General features: G+C 34.9%; 1 protein-coding gene across 2 annotated transcripts in view; it reads right to left on the bottom strand.

Moving 5' to 3' along the window:
• The window catches only part of LOC149557445 (Cation efflux family protein), a 150,386-nt gene that overhangs the window by 13,833 nt on the left and 112,476 nt on the right, over nucleotides 1-24,077 (bottom strand). For both annotated transcript variants that reach the window (XM_089832094.1, XM_089832095.1), the window contains exons 8-10: nucleotides 23,695-23,814; nucleotides 22,214-22,315; nucleotides 22,046-22,118 (exon numbers count right to left, since the gene is read on the bottom strand). In XM_089832094.1, coding sequence (XP_089688220.1) covers nucleotides 22,046-22,118; nucleotides 22,214-22,315; nucleotides 23,695-23,814 — 295 coding nt within the window. The remainder of the gene's footprint in view (nucleotides 1-22,045; nucleotides 22,119-22,213; nucleotides 22,316-23,694; nucleotides 23,815-24,077) is intronic.

Genomic DNA, 24,077 nt, shown 5'->3' with positions numbered 1-24,077 from the left:
TATATTAATGCCACTTGGTTGTAAGTGCATTAATGCCATCCTAGGCTGCATCCAAAGTATTTGTCATAATTACTAATTGCTGTAGCTGCATTTTGCAAGTAGTTTAAGTCACATATATGTATTGAATATTGCCAAAATTAGTTGCACATTCATATTAGTTCATTCTTTAGACAATCTGGAGTCTTTTTGTAAGCATTTTCTTTGATGCAAATCGAAACAAGAGTCATTGCAGCAATCTGAAAAGTTATATCAGTCATATGACCCCTTGTATGCAAAGTGTTTGACACAATTCTTCGAGCCTTCAATCAGCATTTTAAGATCGGATTTGAGCAGGACCATTACAGTGGTATCAGAGTTTGTTTGCAAAGTGTTTGACGAAATGTCAAACAACTGAAGTATAAAGACGTGGTGTTTGAAGAAGTTATAACCTATTGGGGTTATTACAGTGGTATCAGAGTGGTTTCCTGCCAGCCTGATTGGGTTATTTCAGATTGAATTCAATTATCAGTATGGCTTTAACAGGAGACAAGGATTTGGAAGAAAGACTGCACAATGTAAAGAAGAAATTAGATTGTCCATTTCAGCGAACAGAGGACCTTCTAAGAACTTTGGAGGAGTTGGAAACTTATTTAGGCGAGTTTGATCAGTCAAGACCCGATGCTATGCAAACAGCTTTACCTCCAGCATTTGGTTAGTTGGTTAAGCCCCGATTATTGAGACATCATGATGAGATAATAAGACTTACAGCTCTCTCTTGCATTAGTGAAATCATGAGGATAATAGCTGGCCTTGATTCTTATGACAATCAAATTATGAGAGAGATACTTCATGCCATGGTAAAAAGCTTTGAAAAGTTGGACAACATCCAAGACCCTTATTTCACACAGAAGGCAAGATTACTTGAAGTATTTGCGAGGTGTAGATTTGAAAATATTATGCTGGCAATAGATTGTATTGGTGACATTCGCAGGATGTTTAATACATTTTGGAATATTATGGACGAGTTTCATCCCAGCAGGGTATTGGCATCAATGCACTCCATCATGTTCACAATCCTGTTTGAGGAGGATGAAATTTCTAAACTTTTGGCAAAAAACTTATGGTATGTTTGGACAAAAGAGAGGAATTTGTCACCTATGGCACGTACGTGGTTAAAGAGCCTGATTGATAGGCCTAAGGATCGTACCTTCCCTATGACAAGCAGAAACTTGTATGAGGAGTTTAACAGACATGCAGATTCGATACAGGGAGACATTAGCACATCTTCAAGTAATGGTTTATCTGCATCATCTTCACAGGCAGAAGGGGTTACAGATGTTGTGCAGGTTGAGCCAGTTGCATCAGAAGGTGATATCACAAGCACACCGGATTGCGTGATTGACACAAATAGTGATTACAGTACAATTGGGCTGGATGAAGTTACAGCAGTTGGGGATACTGTCATGTTTGAGGCTAGTAGCTCTTCACTTGGTTCGGCAAGCCAGCTGAAGACAAGGGACAAGGATATTGTCGCGGCTTTATCTCGTCATGACAGGATGCATGGATTGATTGAGAATCACATTTGGATGATTCAACTGCAGGAGAGACAGAAAGGAGTCACAACAGGTTCTTCTTGTGTTGACTTACAGGCGATTAGGGAAGGAATGTGAATGATGAAGTTGAGTTATTTACATCTTCTATCAGATCGTGACCATCTTCTTAGCCTTGTCGGAGACTATTCAGATGTCTTGAGGAGGAAGGAGGAGGAAGTTGACAGGCTTTCTCGCGAGCTTGAGGACACTCAAGCTTCTTTGGTGAATACTCCATTGGCATTACAGGACTAGGAGAGACATGGGGATAAGCATGGCATGGAGTTGAGTTTAGTTTCATCTTGCACTCCTGATACTCAGTTTTCTACGGTAGTCGGATCATATGTGGTTGTTGATAATGTCGTGAGTTCATCTTGCATTCACATCCAGTATACAGGGAAAATGTCAGATAGGTATGTGGAGTTAGTTGGTATTAGTCATATTACTCAGGTGAGGAGTTTGCTTGAGTTACCAGCTGATTCTAGTTTACGGATATGGATTTGAGATTGTTATATTGGCATTTGGGATTCAGTTGACTGGAGATCTTTAACACTTTTTGGTAGCAATGATTGTTTGGGTGCTATCATGGAATTGATTAGCAAATTGCACGGTGTTGTCTTTTCTTGTGCCAGCAGCTTGTCCGATGTTGGTATTAGTTTTTATACACCGGTGATGGGTTTTGTTCATATATCCAGTCGACCATTCTTATTGGAATGTGTTGATGATCTTTCATATTTGGCAGTGTGTACAGATGAGTCCCAGGATCATATTGGCATTGATGACATCCAAGAGGATGCAGTGGGCAATTTTGAAGACTTAGTTTCCTTGGCAGTTTCTTTTGGTACAGAGAAGTTGGATAGCAGTGCTACAGTTTTTGATACTCCGTATGTTGATATGAGCTTTGGAGTTGATTCGCAGGATATGGTTGGTAATACTCTAGAGACCAGTAACTTTGAGGATACTCCCTTAGACAGTGTGTCAAAGGAGGTTTGTATGTAATGGGCACCCCTGAATGTCCCAAAAGCTGAACCAACTGCTGAAATTATATTAATTCTAAAAATGCTGCAATCAAGTACAAAGAGATGTATTCCAAAGGCCAAACCCTAAGGGAATGACGTCTAGAATGTTACAACAGAGAATGCACGTCCTCTATTGCCAAAAGAAGGGAGTGTGATTCACACATCCAAGCTCTTATCAAATGCAAGTCATCATCATCCGATACAATAATCCGATGCTCAACAATGAGACTTTCAGCCCTATTTATCCTTTTCTTCATCCTTCTGGAAGGAACTAAAACATTAATTAATTGCAAGGGCTAGAAGCTTCCTCCTTCCAATAATTAATGCATACCCTAAAAACTCCTTCCTGTAAATAATTAATTAAATCGAGAGGCTTCCATCCTTTCCAATAATTAATACACACTCTAGACGCATCTCCTTTGTAATACAATAATTAATTAAATTAATTAAATATAAAGCCACCTTTTAATTTTAATTTATTTAATGACTTTATAAGAAATTAATTTAATTTTTTCTTATCCTCCACTTAGACTTTGGAGAACGTGAAGGCCAAAAGATGGGATCATTACAAATCCGCCCTCCTTGAAATTGCTTGTCCTCAAGCAATTAAGTAACATAATGGACTCCAACCTCCACCTGGATCCCAATATGTGATATCCATATGGAAGTTAAACCAACTGCGAACCCGCATCATCAGGACCAACCCCTGTAGCCTAGCATTCAAAACTTGTGCTGATGAAGTCAGAATGTCATCATAAGGCAACTCCATAGAAGATCTATGAAACATCTTCTTCCCTTTATTCATCCACATAATATATATTGGACTGGAATGCATATTATCACCATCATGCATTGAAAAAGATGTAGTTGTAGGTGAACCATATGTACTCATGCTAACTGTATCAACAATAGGTGTTGCCGCATCGAAATATATGGACATAAGAAAAACATTAACTGTTGTAATAGAAAACTGAACTGAATTTGTAGTTGATGAAAACTCATAATCATTAACATGTGTGGCTTCATTAGAAAATACATCAATCACTGCATTTATACCATTAAACTCCTCATTGGATGCTTCAACTGACATAGAAGTGGCTGCTGATATGATAGTATCCTCGCATTCTCCTAATTCCACTATTGCTATGTCATCATCCCTTGACAAGGCTTCATATGTGGTCTCTTGACTTTGCATGCATGTCTCTACTGACTTTGCCGAAATGCCCACATCTCCAACATCATAGCTGGCTGGCTCTATACGTGTCTCGATCCCACCTGAGAAATCGACTACTTTCTGCTCTGGAGCAACATACAAATCATCAATGTTGATGCCCATCTGTCTAGCCATAAGCTGCAACATCATATCCATTCGCCTATTCTGCTCCTGTTGCATACGTTGCCTCTTCTCTAGTGTACCCAATAACTGGCTGAACATCACATCTTGATCTGGACTAATATACATCTTTATCCGGCTATCAATATGATCTCCACAGGATGGCAGGACTTATAGCTCTGATACCACTGTAATGGGCACCCCTGAATGTCCCAAAAGCTGAACCAACTGCTGAAATTATATTAATTCTAAAAATGCTGCAATCAAGTACAAAGAGATGTATTCCAAAGGCCAAACCCTAAGGGAATGACGTCTAGAATGTTACAACAGAGAATGCACGTCCTCTATTGCCAAAAGAAGGGAGTGTGATTCACACATCCAAGCTCTTATCAAATGCAAGTCATCATCATCCGATACAATAATCCGATGCTCAACAATGAGACTTTCAGCCCTATTTATCCTTTTCTTCATCCTTCTGGAAGGAACTAAAACATTAATTAATTGCAAGGGCTAGAAGCTTCCTCCTTCCAATAATTAATGCATACCCTTAAAACTCCTTCCTGTAAATAATTAATTAAATCGAGAGGCTTCCATCCTTTCAAATAATTAATACACACTCTAGACGCATCTCCTTTGTAATACAATAATTAATTTAATTAATTAAATATAAAGCCACCTTTTAATTTTAATTTATTTAATGACTTTATAAGAAATTAATTTAATTTTTTCTTATCCTCCACTTAGACTTTGGAGAACGTGAAGGCCAAAAGATGGGATCATTACATTGTAGGAGACAGTCTAGCCAGTGCCATCGTGTGTCTAGTCAGTTGAGAGTTAGTGAGCGAGACATTGCTATAGCTTGCCAGCATTTCGATGCTGCTCGTCAGTTGTTAGCAGTTTATGGATGGAGTTCTCCTACTAGTGATGAGCAGGGAGGCAGTTATCTTTCCTTAACAGAGATCCACTCTTTATGGGAGGCTATTCGGATTTTGAGACACAATTATATGCAATTGGTAGCCGACGAAGATTATCTTATAGAGTGGGGGAGTACAGCATACGATGCATTATTGGCCAAGGAAGATGAGGTGAGTGAGCTTACTCAGCAGCTCAAGGTGACTTCTGAGATTCTTGAGAGTACACAGTTGGCTTTCGAGGAGTCACAGTTTCATTTGGCTAAGGTGACCATGGAGTTAGAGCGACTGCAGTCTTTACCAGATTCTGTACAGTCACAAGCTGTGGTGTTTGGTGATCCGAGGATGTCCATGGTCGAGATTGTCAAAGACAGTGGAGATGGGGATGCATCCATCCTTGATACTAACATTGGCATATCGGGTTTGTTCCCACTAGAGTTAGGTTCAGTTGAGTTGGGTGTTGTAGCAGATTGTTGTGGTATGCCTAACATAGTGGTGGCCTCTTGTATTGATGGCACAGAGACTAGAGATGTTGTATCAAAGATCATGTGTGATGTTGGTGAGCCGGCAGTTGGCATGGTTCCTGCTAGTAATACTCCCTTGGTGATATCTTCGGAGGTAGTAGTCAGTTCCAACATGGTTAATGATCGATTGCAGTTAGTTTCATCTGGATTGCAGTCTGAGCCACCGACTAAGATTGGCACATTCTATCGGCATTACACTGTGAGGTATGCTCATCAATTTACCTTTGATGACCATGTTGATGAGATGATGATACAGAGATGTACTTTGGTTCCTAGTGCTTGTCATCAGTTATGGGACGGTTTGACGCCTCGGGATGAGAGTTGTGATGGGCATGACATGGCAATAGATTCTGTGGTTGATAGCTTGATAATACATGACTTAGAGCAAGAGTTTGGGAGTGATGCTTCAACGGTTGTTGTTATTGATTCTACTCCTTTGGCTATGACATCTCCTGACTTAGCTGGTGATCAGTCACAGTGGGTTGTATCACTTGTTCATGGTGAGTTGTTGACTGAGGTTGGTTCTTTTTATCAACATTATACTGCAGGGTATGTACATCAGTTAGCATTTGATCCTTGTGTTGAGGAGTTGATGGCAGGCAAATTTGGTTTGGGTTCCATTTCTTGCTGTTTGTCTTGTGATGTCTTTTCACCATCAGCAGTACATGGGAGTTATGGTTATGAGACAATGGCCGGTGATCTACAGAGTTGTGTTGCCTACAGGAGTTGTACAGTGTGTGGATTCTCCATACTTGGTACAGTTTCATTCGGGAGCGTTCACCATTGTTGCAAAGTTGGATTGTACATTCCGTATAGGCCAGTGGGATGCGTTGATGGTATTTACTGTGTTGGCAGTTGTGATTTTGGAGTTTGGTTGAGCTGTAATTGTCAGTTTGATTATGGATTCCTCTTGGTTATATTGCAGAGGATATTATAGGAGCCTGTGTTAATTGACAGTAGTATAGTTCATGACTACATTTGGGATCCAGGCGGATTGATTGGTTTATTGTTCAGTCATTGCTTGGGGACAAGCAATTTCAGAAAGGACGGACTGTCATGTCCCCATTTTGGAGGCAATTTGATTTAATTAATTTAATTAATTAGGTTGTCCAAAATAATGAATATTTTATGAGGATGACTAATTAATTATTTTAATTAAATAAATAAGTGGTATTAAGTTAATTATTTATAAAATTATCAAATAAATAAATATTAAAAGGTAACTTTATATTTAATTAATTTAATAAAGTGACTTGAATTATAAAATATTTTTTTATAAAGTCACTTAATAGATAAAATAAAATAATGTTCTAGAAGTTTCTGGAGAAAGTGGAGAAAAAGAATAAATAGGCACCTCGGGCTTCATTCTAATCATCCAGTTGTTTATTTCTCTCTTGACATCAAATTGTGATTTAGTCACATAGTCTATTGTGGAGCCAAGTGGTTTCAGAGAGTTAGTTGATCTTTGGGAACGAAAACTCCCTTGGATTTGCATAACTGAGGAAGTGAAATATCTTCTGAAGGGTTGCACATTTGGAGGTGATACTTCAGTCACTTCAGCTAGGGCATCATTGGGCCTAAGGCCATTTTCAGCATTTCAGCATTTCAGGAGGCATTTTTTAGCAGGCCAAAAAAGCAGTCCGAAAAAAGCAAGCCGAAAAAGCAGGCAGAAAAGCAATCCGAAAAAGCAGCTCTGAAAAAAGCAATCCGAAAAAGCAGTTCGAAAAAGCAAAAACGAAAAAAGCAAATCCAGAAAAAGCAAGTGGAAAAAGCAGATCGGAAAAAAGAAAAGCAAAAGGGGCAGCATTGTAGACAATTATTACAGCCATCTACAATCAGGTTCTTCACTTCTCATTTGGCATATTTTCTGAGAAATGTAGGTTTTCAGCTGAGTACAAAATATAGCTTCAGCACTTCACTATTTTTGTATTGTAATTGTCTTTGTTTTCCATTTGGCATTATTGGTATCAAAGGAAGGCTAGGATTTTGCAATTGAAAGAGCATTGTAATTTTTAGACTATCTATATTGCAAACCTAGAGTTTGATGATCAGCTTATTAATTTGCATGCCAATTGTTTGACAAAATGTCAATTGGCTGTAAGTTCTCTTTTTGGCATAAATAATGTTATAATTTTGCATACTAAGTGTTTATATTAATGCCATTTGGTTGTAAGTGCATTAATGCCATCCTAGGTTGCATCCAAAGTATTTGTCATAATTACTAATTGCTGTAGCTGCATTTTGCAAGTAGTTTAAGTCACATATATGTATTGAATATTGCCAAAATTAGTTGCACATTCATATTAGGTCATTCTTTAGACAATCTGGAGTCTTTTTGTAAGCATTTTCTTTGATGCAAATCGAAACAAGAGTCATTGCAGCAATCTGAAAAGTTATATCAGTCATATGACCCCTTGTATGCAAAGTGTTTGACACAATTCTTCGAGCCTTCTATCAGCATTTTAAGATCGGATTTGAGCAGGACCATTACAGTGGTATCAAAGTTTGCTTGCAAAGTGTTTGATGAAATGTCAAACAACTGAAGTATAAAGACTTGTGGTGTTTGAAGAAGTTATAACCTATTGGGGTTATTACATTTCACTATACTCAACAAAAATACCTTCCCTCCCAGAGGGTTCTAACTTAGTTCTCTTTTCTTTTGAATTATGTATATATACTGGGCACCCAAAAGTCCTAAGATGACTTATATTAGGTTTAACCTTAGTAAAGACTTCTTCAGGAGTTTTATCTCTAAGGTAAGAGTGAGGACTTCTATTTTAAATATAGACAACAGTACAAGAGGTTTTTGCCCAAAGATAATATTCTAAATTTTAATCAAACATCATAGCTCATGTTGCTTCTCTAATTGTTCTATTCTTCATTTCCGTAACTCCGTTTTGTTGTGGGTTATAAGGAACGGTATACTCCCTCTTACTTCTTGTTTCTTTACAAAATTCTTTAAACATATCTACTGTATATTCCCCTCCATTATTAGTCCTAAGAGTTTTAATTCTGTATCCTGATAAGTTTTCAGTTAAGGTTTTGAATTGTTAAAATCTCTTAAGGACTTCTGATTCTTTACATTTTAAGAAGTAAATCCAAGTTTTCTTAGAGAAGTCATCTATTAAAAGTATATAGTACCAAAATCCTCCAAGAGAAGGAACAAACATAGGTCCACATAAATCTGAGTGGATTAATTCCAATGGACTTTTGGTGTTCTTACCTAGAGGGCATCCTTTGCATATGCTTGAGTGATCTTTATTCAACTTAGGTAGACTAGTTACCATCTTCTCCATAGTTGATAAGGTTTTGAAATTTAGATGTCCTAACCTTATGTGCCATATTTCATTTATATCAGTAGCTTCATGAATTAAAGCTTGAATAGGTTGACAAGGTTCTGAATTTAGCTCATACAAGTATCCCTTTCTTTGACCGATCAACTTTGCTTTCTTAAAAGAAGAGTTCTTAGACTAGGTCATTACTTTACTATCCATGAATGCAACATTATGTCCATCATCTTCAAGTGTTGTAACCGAAATAGATTCCTTTTTATCCCCAGTACATAGAGCACTCCTTTGAGATGTAGAGAACTACCCGACTTCAGTTTCAAGGTGCAATTTTCAATTCTTTTGACTGAATGAGCGGAATTATCACCAATGGTAACTTCGCCAGCAACTTCTTCAAATATGGAGTCTAGTGCTTCTTTGTACCCTGTAATGTGTCGAGATGATCTGCTATCAATTACCCATGCTTTGCTTGATACTTCATTTGATAGTGTAGAATACAATATACAATTCTCAGGATCATAGTTATCTTCTTTCCTCGTAATGTTTGTATAGTTTACTTGCTGCTTGGAATTCTTAGGGCATTTAGATTTGCAGTGTCCAAACTTTCCACATTTGAAGCATTTTATTTTAAATAGATCTTTTTTAGGTTTGTCATTCTTTTGATTACCCTTCTTCTTCTTAAGTGCTTCTTCTTACCTTTATAGGAATTTGAATTAAGAACATTAAGTTTTTTTTGTCTAGAAAATTGTCTCTAGCACTTGCTCTTTTTAAGAATATTTCCCATGAATCTAGTAACCCATCTATAGTCATAAATGTTAGTTCCTTCTCTTCAATTATTGTCCCTATACTTGCAAGTTCATCTCTTAGACTAGCCACCCTTAGGAAGTAAGAGTTCATAGATTCTCCCTTGTTTATCTATATATGCTTTAGTTGCCTTTTGAGTGCAAGGGTTCTAGTCACATTGTTAACTTGATATGCATTTAATAATGCATCCATCATATGAAATGTTGTTTGATAATTCATTAGCATAGGTACTATTTCATTTTTCACTCCATCTAATATGATCTACATGACTTTTCTGTTTGCTTTACTCCAAATAGTTTTATTAGCTTCAACAACAGGTTGCTTGCATGTCGAATCAACATATTGTTTCACATCATTGTCTTCAAGAATCATCACAATTCTGAATCTCCAAGCAACAAAGTGTTCTTTCCCTTAAAACTTGTCCTCGAGTCTGATTGTGCTTGCCATTGAAGATAGAAAGATGTTGCTAGATATATTAAGTCTGACTGGCAATTTGCAGAGCCTAAGTTGGACTACCAGAGCTCTAATACCATGTAAAGTTTCTACAAATTCTGTAAGATCACACCAAGTTAACACCTTCTATAAAGCTTGTTGCAATGATCTTTTAATATTCAGAATTCTAAGAAGTAATGTCAATAATATAAATATTATTCAGAGATGTTTTATCTCTACAAGTAATCGAATAGGGCAGAATTGCTTAAATGAGGAGACTATATATTTTTGTATGTCCTTTATCTACAATTATACCTTATATATATATGACAACCAAAGGGCATGTCCCTTGAAGGGACATTACCCTATTTAGATCGGCCCTTAATAATACTCCCATAATCAGCGCAAAAAGGCGAATAGGATTTGTAACCACATTAAATAATTTAGTTAAGTTTACACTCAACAACCATTATCCCTAATGAGACGCCAATCATGCCTATGAAAGGAAAATATATATATATTATGCTAGATAAGATATGTGCGATCTGCACAATCAGATCAGCATGATAATCGAACTTACAATTTTAACACTTTGTAGATTGGCACATTCTAGAGTTTCCGAGACTTGAAAACCTTCTCAATAGTGTCCAGATGTAAACTCGAAACAACTTTCCATCAGCACCTTCAACTTTTTATTTTCTTTTCTTTTTGAAGCAAAGTGTTTGGCCTCACACAAATTTAGGTTCTCAGGCAGCCACTGGAAAAATGAAGACCAAATAAATTACCGCTTCTTTGAGAATTAAAGCACATCTTTACTAGATATCTTCATTCTTTATAGAAATTTTGGCATATCTTGACTTGCTGCAACACGAAAGTTTCAATGGGAGTGAATCCATCATTGGAAGATATGGATTCTAACTCCATGAGAGTATTGGCAAAATGGATCTCTAAAGAACAATATATTCAAATTATTGATTAGATACTCATGGAACATATGCAATAAATTGGATGTAATATGGAAAGTACATGCAAAGGGCTAAAATGGAACTTAGGAAGATGGATGGCATCTAAATGTGTATGGGAAAAGCATGAGTTCTTATAAAGATGCCTTGAGGAATGAAGACTAAGTGCATGGGAATGCGTACAAATGATAACTTTTGACTTTAAAAGTGTGACCTTTAGTCAAAAATGGGTTCTCTAGATGTCATTACACGAAAAGTGAATTACATGCAAATTTGACATGTGATTGGAAACGAAGGATAAGATTGCACGTAAATGCAGATGGAGGGTGAGATTACATGTAATTGCATGTAGAGAATGAGATGCAATGTGCTATGGCATGTAATGATGGAGATGGAATGAAATGATACACTTGCACGAAGAGATGGAAGGTGGAGTGAAGTGAAACATGCTCAAATTCTTGAGAAAGAACTTGCAATTTCTTCCAAATGAAGAAAAACGAGAAAGTAAGCAAACAAACAACAAAAACAAGCAAGCACAAAAGAAACACATACCTTTGGTCTTAGACTCAAAGATGCTAACAAGCAAAATTGTTTTCATGTGCAAATTTGAATTTGGAGTTTGGGGAAAATCCAAAAGTGTGAAAATGAGAGCTTTCATCATATTTAAAGGCAAAATGCACCTTTCATGGCATATATATAAACAAGTGTGCAACATCAAGCTAAAATATGCAACAAAATAGCAAGATAAAAACAATTACAAGAATGAAAATGTCCACTTACTTGCAGATCAATGAGCCAAAATAGCAAAATTTATAGATTTTGAAGACCAATTCTTGTCCAAATCCAGATTCTCAAACAATAATATTGACCTCTTCAATCGTGCAAGTGATGATCATCAATGTGCAATGAATGGTTGTTTTGCATAAGAATCCTCAAAAACGTGGTCAAAGATCACCAATGCATGGGTCATTTTTGGCAAAATCTCCAAGTAAAACCTGTTTTTATCAAAAAGGTGGTCCTAAAAAGCCATTGCATGAGTCGTTTTTGTCATGGGAATGCAAAAACGTGATCTCCAAAGGCAATAACATGCATTAAAACTAAAAACAACCCCTATTGATCCAAACGTATGGGCTGGAAATGTCATTTTTTAAGTGTTTTTAACAAAAACGTGTCATTTGCATGCTAAAATCTGGCTCGTTTTTGCAAAAATGTGGCCAAATATTGCAAAGATATTGGTCATTTTTGGTCTTTTTGGCTTGGGAATGCAAAAACATCTTCCCTAAATGCAAAAAAGTGAATGAGAAAACTAATGCTCTGGGCATTTTTAGCAAAACCACGCCCTAAAAATGCATATATTTGAGTCATTTTTTGGCTTCAAGATGCAAAATCATGATCTCCAAATGCATATACATGTGTCAAAATGCCAAATCAGGGTCTATGGATACATTTACATGTTCAAAATGTATTCATATGATGGCTGGAAGTGCAAATCACACTCTCAAGACCTCATTACATATTTTAAAAACATGCATTTGCCCTCAAGATGCAAAATGCATTCTAGAAGGAGCAATGCATGTTTTAAAAACTTGTTATGACAACCCTTTTAGTGCAAAATGCATTCTTGGAGGGTGATTGCATATTTTAAATTGCATGAACTTACATGTATAAGTTTTTTTTAAATGTCTTTAGTGCAAAGTCGCACTCTCTAGGGGTCATAAAATGTTTTAAAAACACTTGAATATGCAAGTCTCACTCTTGGAGAGTCTTTGCACATATTGAAACACATGCATTTATGTGTTCTAAAATTGCCTTTTAGCTCAAAATCATGGTCTCTAGAGGCATTTGCATATCATGTAAATGGGTTTAAAGACATGCTATGCACAACTTAAGTGATGAATTAAGCACACCTTAATTTAGTTTTTGAAGAAATATTATATAATTGGGTCATAAATAATATTTACACTATATATTTGTATATAATGTGCAAATATCATTCAAAAAGTAATATTTACTAAGTTGTTTTAAATTAAACATAAAAATTGAATCAAACTATATAGTTAATATAGTCACTAGGTGAAAAATTAAAAAAGAAATCAACTTAAAAATATGACATAAAGTGCTCTATAATTACTTTAAGTAAAAAGTTAAAATGATAAAGTAACATAAAAAAATAAATAGAGATTATGTTCTAATTTTCAAAAATTGAATGTCAACTTTAAAATATAACATGATATTTTAATTCGTGTAGTTGCACCCGGAGAGTCCACTTTTTGGACACTAAAATGGTCATATCTTTTGATTGCCAACTCCGATTAAACCCTAAAATAGATTGAATCAAAGAGAAAACTATTACATCCCAATTTTTGACCTAATTTAAACCACTGAGGTTCACATCAAGTCAGTTGGCAGTTTAATTTGTTATAATCTTGCAAAATGATAAGATGGTTAGTCGTTATAATTTCAAGTGAAGATAACATGCTAGTTGATCATTTAGCACCAATTCACGGAATTGAGAAGATGTTAACCGTTGTGATTATTTATGATTAAATAATTTATTTTGATAATATAATATAACTGCGGAGAATTTCCTTGTAGTAAGCATGTCGAAGGGGTGGAAGCATTGTCAGAAAAGAATTAGGCAGGAGCATCACCATCACTGACCAGACAAGATGAGGACCTAGCGACTTGGAACAAGATACAACTGCAGGACCCACATGAGCTATTTAAATAAAATAGAGTTAAAATATAAAACATACCTCAAAGGATTTTAAATGGTCTTTCACCTTATTATTATAATAGATATATCTATATACGTACATATAGATATAAAATGAAATGGCATCATTATATTATAATAATTCAATAAAGTGTTGTCACCTCATTAATATATTTACATGTACTTGTATAAATATAAAATAATAATAATAGTCAAGATATAATAACATTCAAATTATAATCTTCCAACTCTATTCTTTTCTTTTTAATATTCTTGCTTTTAATTGATTAACACTTGGCATGATAAATCGATTTAATAATTGGAATTCAAATGGATTTCTTTGAAGCCAAGAAGTCGCGGCTTGCTTTTTAAATGGAAGTCATGAGGGAGGCGGACAGATATCTCTCTCTATTCTTTCATTCACCTGACTACCTTTTACAAGATCGGCTTCCTTTATCAATTATGTCTTCCCATTAATTTCATCTTTTGGCACATAGTTTTTGGCTTCATCCTCCTTTTGAAATCTCTGCAATTTATGGCAGCGTCTCTCTTGTTTCAGTCTATTGTATGTATCATTCTTACTATGGATTGACATAATTATTGTGGTTACACCTAAAGGAAAAGGAAAGAAGTGCAGATACAAATTGTTAAGTAAGTTCCAGACACCCGACTTTTATATATTTCAAGCACTGACTTCCATATGTTACAAGCACACGTCTTTTCCATGATACCAACCACAAATCAAGAAAAACATTTATACTGGGAACCAACGTTTAAGGCTGATTGTTAAACTTTCAGCAAACACCACTCATTTTACTGAACATATTAGGTTATGTGATTAACCTAACACCAAACATTGCAATGTAACTTATACCAATTAGCTACAGCATTTCCGATTTATATAGCAGTATGCTACAATACTTATCATGATAGTATCTTGTTTGATATCTGGCCGATATTATAGAATCAATTCTCTTTAAAATAGATTAGATCATGGCAAGTGATAACCAAGTAACTATAGTATGGATCCATAAATCATTATGCCACTGGATATTACAATTAAACAATCAATTATGAAATCTTTAAAGAACATAATCATGTAATCACAGATTGTGAAATGCTGGATGTATGTAATCTTCCTGAATAATTGACAGAGTTGTCTGCTCTGAGATTCCGAACACCTAAGACTCAACCGGCTGTATAGCCAAGGAAAAGGGTGAAGAGGTGAGAGAAAGGAATCTGCAATAACATGAAACAGTATCAATTATGCAATAACAATGTTTATTATTATTTTTAAATGAAACATTTAATAGCTTATGCATGATCCAGTTATCGTAACTCCTATTGTCAAGTCGAGTGGTGTGATTAGATACCAGGATGCTCAGCAGATGACAAGATGATCCCTCTCTATTCCAGGTAGGGAGGACCTTTCTCAATAGAGATTGTGTGGGCATAAGTTATGGTCCGAGGTTGGGTGGTTAAGCCCCTCACAATGTTCACCTCTCCCCACGTTGTTGGACATACAACAGACAAAGATAAGCTATACATTCAATTGTTTGTCGAAAACAGGTATTTTTACTTTTATGATGCACATGCAAGATGAAGGTAAGAATAATTGAGTTATATTATCGTTATAGTTATTTTACATTTAGTTGCAAAAGAAAGTTTTATCTTATAAATAGATATATCAAACTTTCATTTATATGAATAATAAACATGAGCATATCTTCTAATCTTGAGTTATTGTCATAGTTAAGCAATTGGAAGTAAAGGATTGATACAGTAGTGTCTGAAGCCCTAATTGATATAGTGGTATGAGATGCCCTAATTTTATATAGTGGTATTTAATGGTAATGATCATTTGATTTTTGTTATAGCGGTATTGGATGGAAGTCATTATATGATATTATTATAGTAGTATCTAATATCTATCGACTAATCTAGGTGGTTGCAGAAGCATCTCTAGTTTGATTTCGATCTCGAATTCCATGATATGTAGATTTTACATTCCATAGTAAATTCATTCGATGATGTTTTCAATTCTTAGTTATGAAATTTTGCTTAATTGATTTTAATTGTAAATCTCATTAACATGAACATGACTGACATAATTGTCTTCCTATGAAAATGAAATAATAACTGTATTTTTTTGAGTATGTTAGTTGTTAATTAAGACCCGATAAAATTGGTTGTTACATATGGTATCAGAGCATTGGATTCAACGACGAAACCTTGGGCCCAACATTGTTTTTGAGAGAAACTGATAATGCAATGTTGGAAAAGATTTATTTTATGTAATTGAATATTTTACAATCAAACTAAAAAAACACACTAGGAAATCATCTAGAATAGTCGGGAAAGGCTGAGACAATATAAAATGGACAAATGTATAAACTGCAAAATCATAAAGATGAAATAGAATTAAGAAGATGAAATGATTGGCAAGACGAGTGGTGGTGATCGGGTCATTGAACCCATTAGGAAATCCTTGGCCATGGTAATTTATAGGCATATGTGTCATCTAATGATCACTTGATGTCTGTAACATCAGTTATATAGGTATAACTGAATGAGCACTCAAAAACACCTGGTAGCTCGAATGGTTGGACTAAAAAACATCCCAAGCCCAAACCTGAGGTAGGGAGGACCATTCTAATATGTTAGGATGAGTGGGGATAAGTATGGTCCGAGGTTGGGAGGTTAAACTTATGTCAATGCTTCTCCTCTCACCAATGCCAAGGCTTGCACAATCCAAAATAGCTTCTATAATCTTGATAAAATGTTATCAAAATCCATGATGATGGCTAAATAATACCTTTCAGTTGAATGTTCCGAGCATCTACTTTATGCAATTAATTGTAGAAATAAATTGTTGTCTATTTTTGAACTTGAATTGAAGGAAAACAAAATCGTGAACCATGATTCCTTTTGATATTGATTAAACAAAAAGATCATTTTGTGCTCCAGTATGGAGTAAACACACACTCAATTAAAACTATCAATGCTTGTTTACAGATGTAAACTTTTGTTTGACTTGAGTTTTTCCTTGAAACATTACACTCAGGAGATGGGCATGAAAGCCTAGATCATACAAATGGAAAAGATAAACCTCTAGATATTTACAGATGAATGATGAGCTACTTGATAAGAATCTTATGAATTGTTTCAGATGCTTATGATCTTGATTAGATGTATGATGATCTTGCATAGTATATCATGTTTTTACCCTGTGACACACTACTATACATGCATAATACACATGCGATGTTGACTATACAACTAAGCTGTTGTATATTGTTTTGGAGATGAAGTTTTTATTCTATCATGAGATGATTATTCTAATGAAATGTTATGAGATGGGCATGAAGGTCGAGGTTACATAAATGGAAAACATGGATCTATTAAAATTTTTTTAGGTGATCTGTAAGTTTGCAAGGATGATCTACCCATTAATAAGTGTCATATGCCAAATGTTATGTGATTTAAATTATGATCAAGTTATGCTCTAGAACTTGATAGTTGAAGAATTCCAATTTTGAATACTTATCTTACTCTCAGTTATTGAACCCTGAAAATTCTCTTAAATGAAGATATCAATATGGAATCGAACTAATGATATGGTAAGTGCCTACATGAGTATAACAAGAATATGAAATAGAATCAACTCGATTGATGCTAAGATGACCACAAGTATGATAAAGTGAACTCAGGTGAGTATGTGTTTAATTTTACGATATCATGCTAGTATCTTTCTCAAAACATTGAAGTAAAAATGGATCTTGAGTTTCGATTATGATTTTTATTTTGATCCAATTTTGGAAAGAAATGATATCATGATGCTATATATACATCTTGCATTTGGAATATTCTTTTAGTGCCTAATTTGTAGTGATCATTGAGGATGATGAAACACAAAAGGGAATGGTACATTACATTCCAAATTTTGGCTCAATTTTAAATGCTCCTTTATAATGTTCGTTACAATTTCAAGTTCATTGAGGACGATGAACCACAAGGGGAATGGTATAATTTTAAATGCTCCTTTATAATGTTCGTTACAATTTCAAATTCATCAAGGACGATGAACCACAAGGGCAATGGTATGTTACATCCCAAATTTTGAGCTAATTTAAACCATTGAAGTTCACATGAAATCAGTTGGCAGTTTAATTTGTTATAATCTTGTGAAATGGTAAGATGGTTAGTCATTACAATTTCAAGTGAAGATAACATGCTAGTTATCATCATGGAATTGAGAAGATGGCCAACCATTGTGATTATTTATGATTAAATAATTTATTATGATAATATAATTTGCCTGCAGAGTATTTCCTTGTAGGAAGCACTTCAAAGGGGTGGAAGCAGTAAGAAAAGAATTAGGCAGGAACCTCACCATCACTGGGTAGACGGGTTGAGGACCTAGCGACTTGGAATAGGATACAACTATGGGACCCGCATGAGCTATTTAAATAAAATAATTAGAGTTAAAATATAAAACATACCTCAAAGGATTTTAAATGATTTTTCACCTTATTATTATAATAGATATAAAATGAAATGGCATCATTTTATTATAATAATTTAATAGTGTTGTCACCTCATTAATATATTTACATGTACTTATATAAATATAAAATAATAATAGTCAAGATATAATAACATTCGAATTATAATTTTCCAACTCTATTCTTTTCTTTTTAATATTCTTGCTTTTAACCGATTAACACTTGGCATGATAACTCAATTTAATAATTGGAATTCGAATGGATTTCTTTCTTTGAAACCAATGGAAGCCAAGAAGTCATGGCTTGCTCTTTAAATGGAAGTTGTCAGGGGAGGCAGACAGATATCTCTCTCTATTCTTTCATTCACCCAACTACCTTTTACAAGATCGGCTTCCTTTATCAATTTTGTCTTCCCATTAATTCCGTCTTTTTGCACATAGTTTTTGGCTTCATTCTCCTTTCGAAATCTCTGCAATTTATGGCAGCGTCTCTCTTGTTTCAATCTGTCGTATGTATCATTCTTACTAAGGATTGATATAAATACTGTGATTACACCTAAAGGAAAAGGAAAGAAGTGCAGATACAAATTGTTAAGCAAGTTCCAGACACCCGACTTTTATATATTTCAAGCACCAACTTCCATATGTTACAAGCACCCGTCTTTTCCATGATACCAACCACAAATTGAGAGCAACATTTATACTAGGAACCAACATTTAAGGTTGATTGTTGAACTTTCAGCAAACACTATTCGTCTTACAGAACATATCAAGTTATATGATTAACCCAAAACCAAACATTACAATGTAACTTCTACCAATTAGCTACGGCATTTCCGATTTATATAGCAGTATGCTACAATACTTATCATGATAGTATCTTGTTTGATATTTGATTGATATTACACAATCAATTCTCTTTAAAATAAATTAGATCATGGCAAGTGATAACCAAGTAATCATAGTATGGATCCATAAATCATTATGCCACTGTATATTAGAATTAAACAATCAATTTTGAAATCTTTAAAGAACATAATCATGTAATCACAGATTGTGAAATGTTGGATGTGTGTAATCTTCCTGAATAATTGACAGAGTTGTCTGCTCTGAGATTTCGAACATCTGGGACTCACCTGGCTGTATAGCCAAGAAAAAGGGTGAAGAGGTGAGAGAAAGGAATCTACAATAACATGAAATAGTATCAGTTATGACATAACAATGTTTATCATTTTTGGAAACATTTAATAGCTTATGCATGATCCTGTTATCGTAACTCTTGTTGTCAAGTCGAGTGGTGTGGTTAGATACCAGGATGCTCAACAGACGACAAGATGATCCCTATCTTTTTCGGGTTGGGAGGGCCTTTCTCAATAGGGATTGTGCAGGGATAAGTTATGGTCCGAGGTTGGGTCGTTAAGCCCCTCACAATGTTCACCTCTCCCCAAGTTGTCGGACATACAACAGACAAAGATAAGCTACACAGTCAATTGTTTGTCAAAAACAGGTATTTTTACTTTTATGATGTGCATGCAAGATGAAGGTAAGAATAATTGAGTTATATTATCATTAAAGTTATTTTACATTTAGTTGCGAGGAATAGTTTTATCTAATAAATAGATATATCAAACTTTCATTTATATGAATAATAAACATGAGCATATCTTCTAATCTTGAGTTATTGCCACAGTTAAGCAATCAGAAGTAAAGGATTGATATAGTGGTATCTGAAGCCCTAATTGATATAGTGGTATTTGAAGCCCTAATTGATACAATGATATTAGATGCCCTAATTTTATATAGTGGTATTTAATAGTAATCGTCATTTGATTTTTGTTATAGCGGTATTGGATGGAAGTCGTTATATGATATTATTATAGTAGTATCTATAGACTAATCTGGGTGGCTGCAGAAGCATCCCTAGTTTGATTTCGATCTCGAATTCCATGATATGTAGATTTTAAATTCCATAGTAAATTCATTCCATGATGTTTTCAATTCTTAGTTATGAAATTTTTCTTAACTGATTTTTACCGTACATCTCATTCACATGAACATGACTGACATAACTGTCTGCCTATGAAAATGAAGTAATAACTGTATTTCTTTGAGTATGTTAGTTGTTAATTAGGACCCGATAAAACTGGTTGCTATAAAAGCAGAAAGCAATGACTTGAGCAAATTCAAAAGAACAAACACCAACAAACACAAGCTCAAGAACGAGAAAAATGACGTTGAAGGCTTCAAAAATCAAGCATAGAGTCAACAAACAGGAAAACTAAAAAGAATTGACAAAAGCCTTCAATAAAAGGATTCATTATATCAATTGGAATTGATTGGTTGATCAATACTAACCAAGTAACTAATAAACTGAACTCAAAGAAATGCAAAACTAATTTGAAAATATCGTATTGTTACCTACATTTTGTGTTGACAAAATGCAGGACAACAAAACACATTGGATGACCACGTTAAACATTAGATGTTGATGCAAAGTAAACATATGATTGTAAATTGGAAATTTATATGTAATCATTTTAAGGTTTTGTGACATTTGTTTTAAGTCTTGTAATGATTACTTCGTAGTGGTTTTCTTAGTGAATCATTTAGCTGGCCAACTAGGGTGTCCACCTGAGGTTTTTTTTAGAGTTCGTTTATGATATTTGTCAGACTAGATGTTATGATGTATCATATGATTCGATTTGAGATTTATGTTCAAGGGAATTGTTTTGTTGAGCATTCATGTTGGGTTTTGAGAACCTTTATATTCTCAGGTTGCCTATCAGGGAACCAAGTTTGATCATTATTGTTTTGTGGAATGCGACACAAGTGTGATTTGTGAGTTTAGGAGAGGTTGTCTATGTGTATTTCTATAGGGGTGGCTTGCAATAGGGGTCTAGGATCTGAAGTGGTTAGTACTGTAATGTCCCCATTTTTATCAAGTTCCTATAATTGGCTTGGTCAATTTACCATCACGACCCTTGTAAGCTGACAGTGGGATTTGAGGGTCTCTGTTGTGGGGTTATAAGCTTTTCAATAGCCTATGGTGTGTTTTGGCTCCATTTGAGGGACTTACTATTTATAGTAAGTCTAACTGTTGGTTCCGATGAGCTTAGTTGAGTTAGAGAAGTTGTGTGATGCTCTCAATTTTTATTTCGAGCTTCTCACCCTATCAGGTTCATTCACAGTAAGTCACCCTGTTAGGTTCATTCATCGTCTTTCATCATCAAGATCACTTTGGTGTTGTCAGATTTCAATTCTAATGGTTCTTCAGTTGTTTTCGCAAGACAGGTGAATTATTATTATTCATCTAAAAATGTTGAGGTTGCTATTTTTGTTGTTGTTGGTTGATCACCTCAATATCATAGCTCGTTGGAATGGGACGAAAAGTTTTAAATTGTGGGAACAAGAAGCAGTGGCCTTACATGTCAGAATATTAAGTTATAGTGGAAAAGGCCATTTTTGGAGCCAAAAACAATTAATAATTTAAATTATAATGGCATTATTATATTTTAATGTTGTGTGTAAGAAGCTTCTTAAGTGAAGATCATTTGGGAAACTTGTGCCATTTTGAAGTTATAAATATAGGGCCATTGATGGGGAAAGGCATTCAATTGATTATTTTCTTTTGTTGCCTGTGAGGAGGTTCCGAGTTTGTGCCCTTGCTGAAGTATAAGGGTTTTGAGATCTGAGAAAAACAGTGTCCAGCAGAGAGAACAGTGCCACCCTGTCACTATCCACTAACTGATCTAACATATGAAACATATCAAATACAACAAATACTCCATTTCATATTTTCTGATAAATAAAGCAACCAAAAGCTCACTTTACATGGAATATGCTCCCTATTTGTGGAAAATCTCCTGATAAATGAAAATCTTCATTGAACTGATTAATCTTTTGTAAATAGAGTTTATAAGTGCAAGAAACTTATAGAGTATCAAATCAAGAATTCACAAAAAGAATGCTAGTGAAGAGGTGTTACCTATCTCAGCCTTGAATCTAAAGGAACCAGGACCTATCACTTCACTTTTGCAATCATAAATAGCATCAACTACCTGCAAGAGTCTGAACTCAGCTCTTAAGCAATAAAATTGCATGGCATATAATAAGTGCATTGAAGATCAAATCAGCCTCTGAAAATAGTCCATACCGGGTCAGAGGCTAGAAAACTGAGGACACGCGTCATGTCCTGTGGATCAATTGCCCTACCAATCAATGCATGCCGATTTCGCTGAATCAGGAAAATTGCAACCTATAAACAACACTGTTAACAATTAGAAAGTTCCCCAACGAACAAACAAATGATATTTTCAACTGACACTACCAAAAGTAGGAATTTAAGTACCAAATTATACATTACTATCAGACAAGCTTTCAATAAAAAAATGTCTTGACTTGCATTTCGTACTAATCACAGAGGCATAAAATTTAACATATACAAACTTAGGTCGTTTCACAAATTTCTTAATGAAACCACATTAGGATCCCATCCCATATTAATGTCCAGTGATGGTGCAGAGGAAAAGTCCACGGCAAATCGTCGCCAATTTAGGATCCCTGGCACCCTATATTGAATGCAGGGCCTCCAGGTCAAGATTGAGTTGACCTGGCATAAGCAGCAGCTAGCACAGCAGAGGTTATAGCAGCATAGTAAGCTAGAGAATCAAGGGCAAAGGCACAGCGATAATAAATGACAGCTTAATGAGTTATTGATCAAAGGTCAAAACTGAAATCCGAAATGTCTTTTGCCTGTTTCTATAACAGTAGCTGGCTAGATTCTAGGTTCGACAAGAAGGCTTTGAGCAAACTCACTTTATTACCAACCCAAACTCATCCTTTTGTAGCATAGGGATTAATTAAATACAATCCACATTTAAACCAATGAATACAAATTGTTAGTATTTATGCATGTAGTTGCCCTCGGGCAGATAATTCATCAAATTGGTCAAGAAAGTAGTGAACACATTAAATTAACTCATAAGTTCTCAATATTTTGAATGAGCAAGCTTGCACTAAATTCCATGATGATGCACCTATTTGTGACATTATTGCCAATAAAATCTCAAAGGATGACTTTTTCTTCCACGAAACAGCCAACGCAAATCATGTCTTCACTTCATTACATATAACCTCAGCTGAAAATTTGTCTTCATTATATCCATAGATAAACCCCCAGATTACATAGTATGAAATGGCAACTAGTTGTAGCATTACGTGCTTTCAATATTCCAAACCACGTCTCTTCTTTCAGTGAAACAAAACCCACAATACAGCATGTTCCTAAATAACAGATTAATTAATTTTATTTCTAAAATAGGTATGACACAATTCTCATTCCTAGACCCAATACATAACCTAGTCGGAACCTATGTTTCTGGCTTTGCAATGGCTTGGACGGGATTTTTAATAGTATGTGTATTTTGTAAGCATCTGTATGTATTTGCCATGGCAATCACAAGAGAGCTTGCCAACATGGACAAAGGAAATATGATGTAAAGCAAAAACCAGGGCATATAAGTCAACATAATATTTATAAAAAAAAAAAACACTACAAGATTAAAAAAGTTAACTTCCCATGAAGGTCCAGTAAAACAAGCAATAAGACAAAAAGTGAAAGTAGAGCAAACAGACCATTCCAAGTAACTGGCCCACTAAAATAGATCCAATTGGATCATAAATTGGATTTCCAGTTACATTAACTGCAACCAAGGATAGAGCAGCAATGATTAAACCAGTAACTGCAGCACCATCCTGAGAACACAATAAACAAATTCAAATGTTAACTCATATTATGCTCACAAAGTTTCAGGTTATTATTATAATGATTGGTTGATGTATCAAAACAAATCTCTTAGTCAGAAACTTTTAGAACAAAGCAAGGAACCATTATTTTATTTCTAATCAGACATTTGCATGACTAAAACTAAAACCATGTGTTCCTTGTGTTATGATGTGGCCATCTCTAATCTTATGTGTGTATGAGACAATATGTTAATAGCTACTTTGATTTCTGC

This window comes from Cupressus sempervirens, chromosome 5 (assembly GCF_028749045.1).
Source record: "Cupressus sempervirens isolate cs-2001-9-10 chromosome 5, ASM2874904v1, whole genome shotgun sequence".
NCBI classification, from domain to species: domain Eukaryota; kingdom Viridiplantae; phylum Streptophyta; class Pinopsida; order Cupressales; family Cupressaceae; genus Cupressus; species Cupressus sempervirens.
This window is presented reverse-complemented; position numbering and strand designations above follow the sequence as displayed.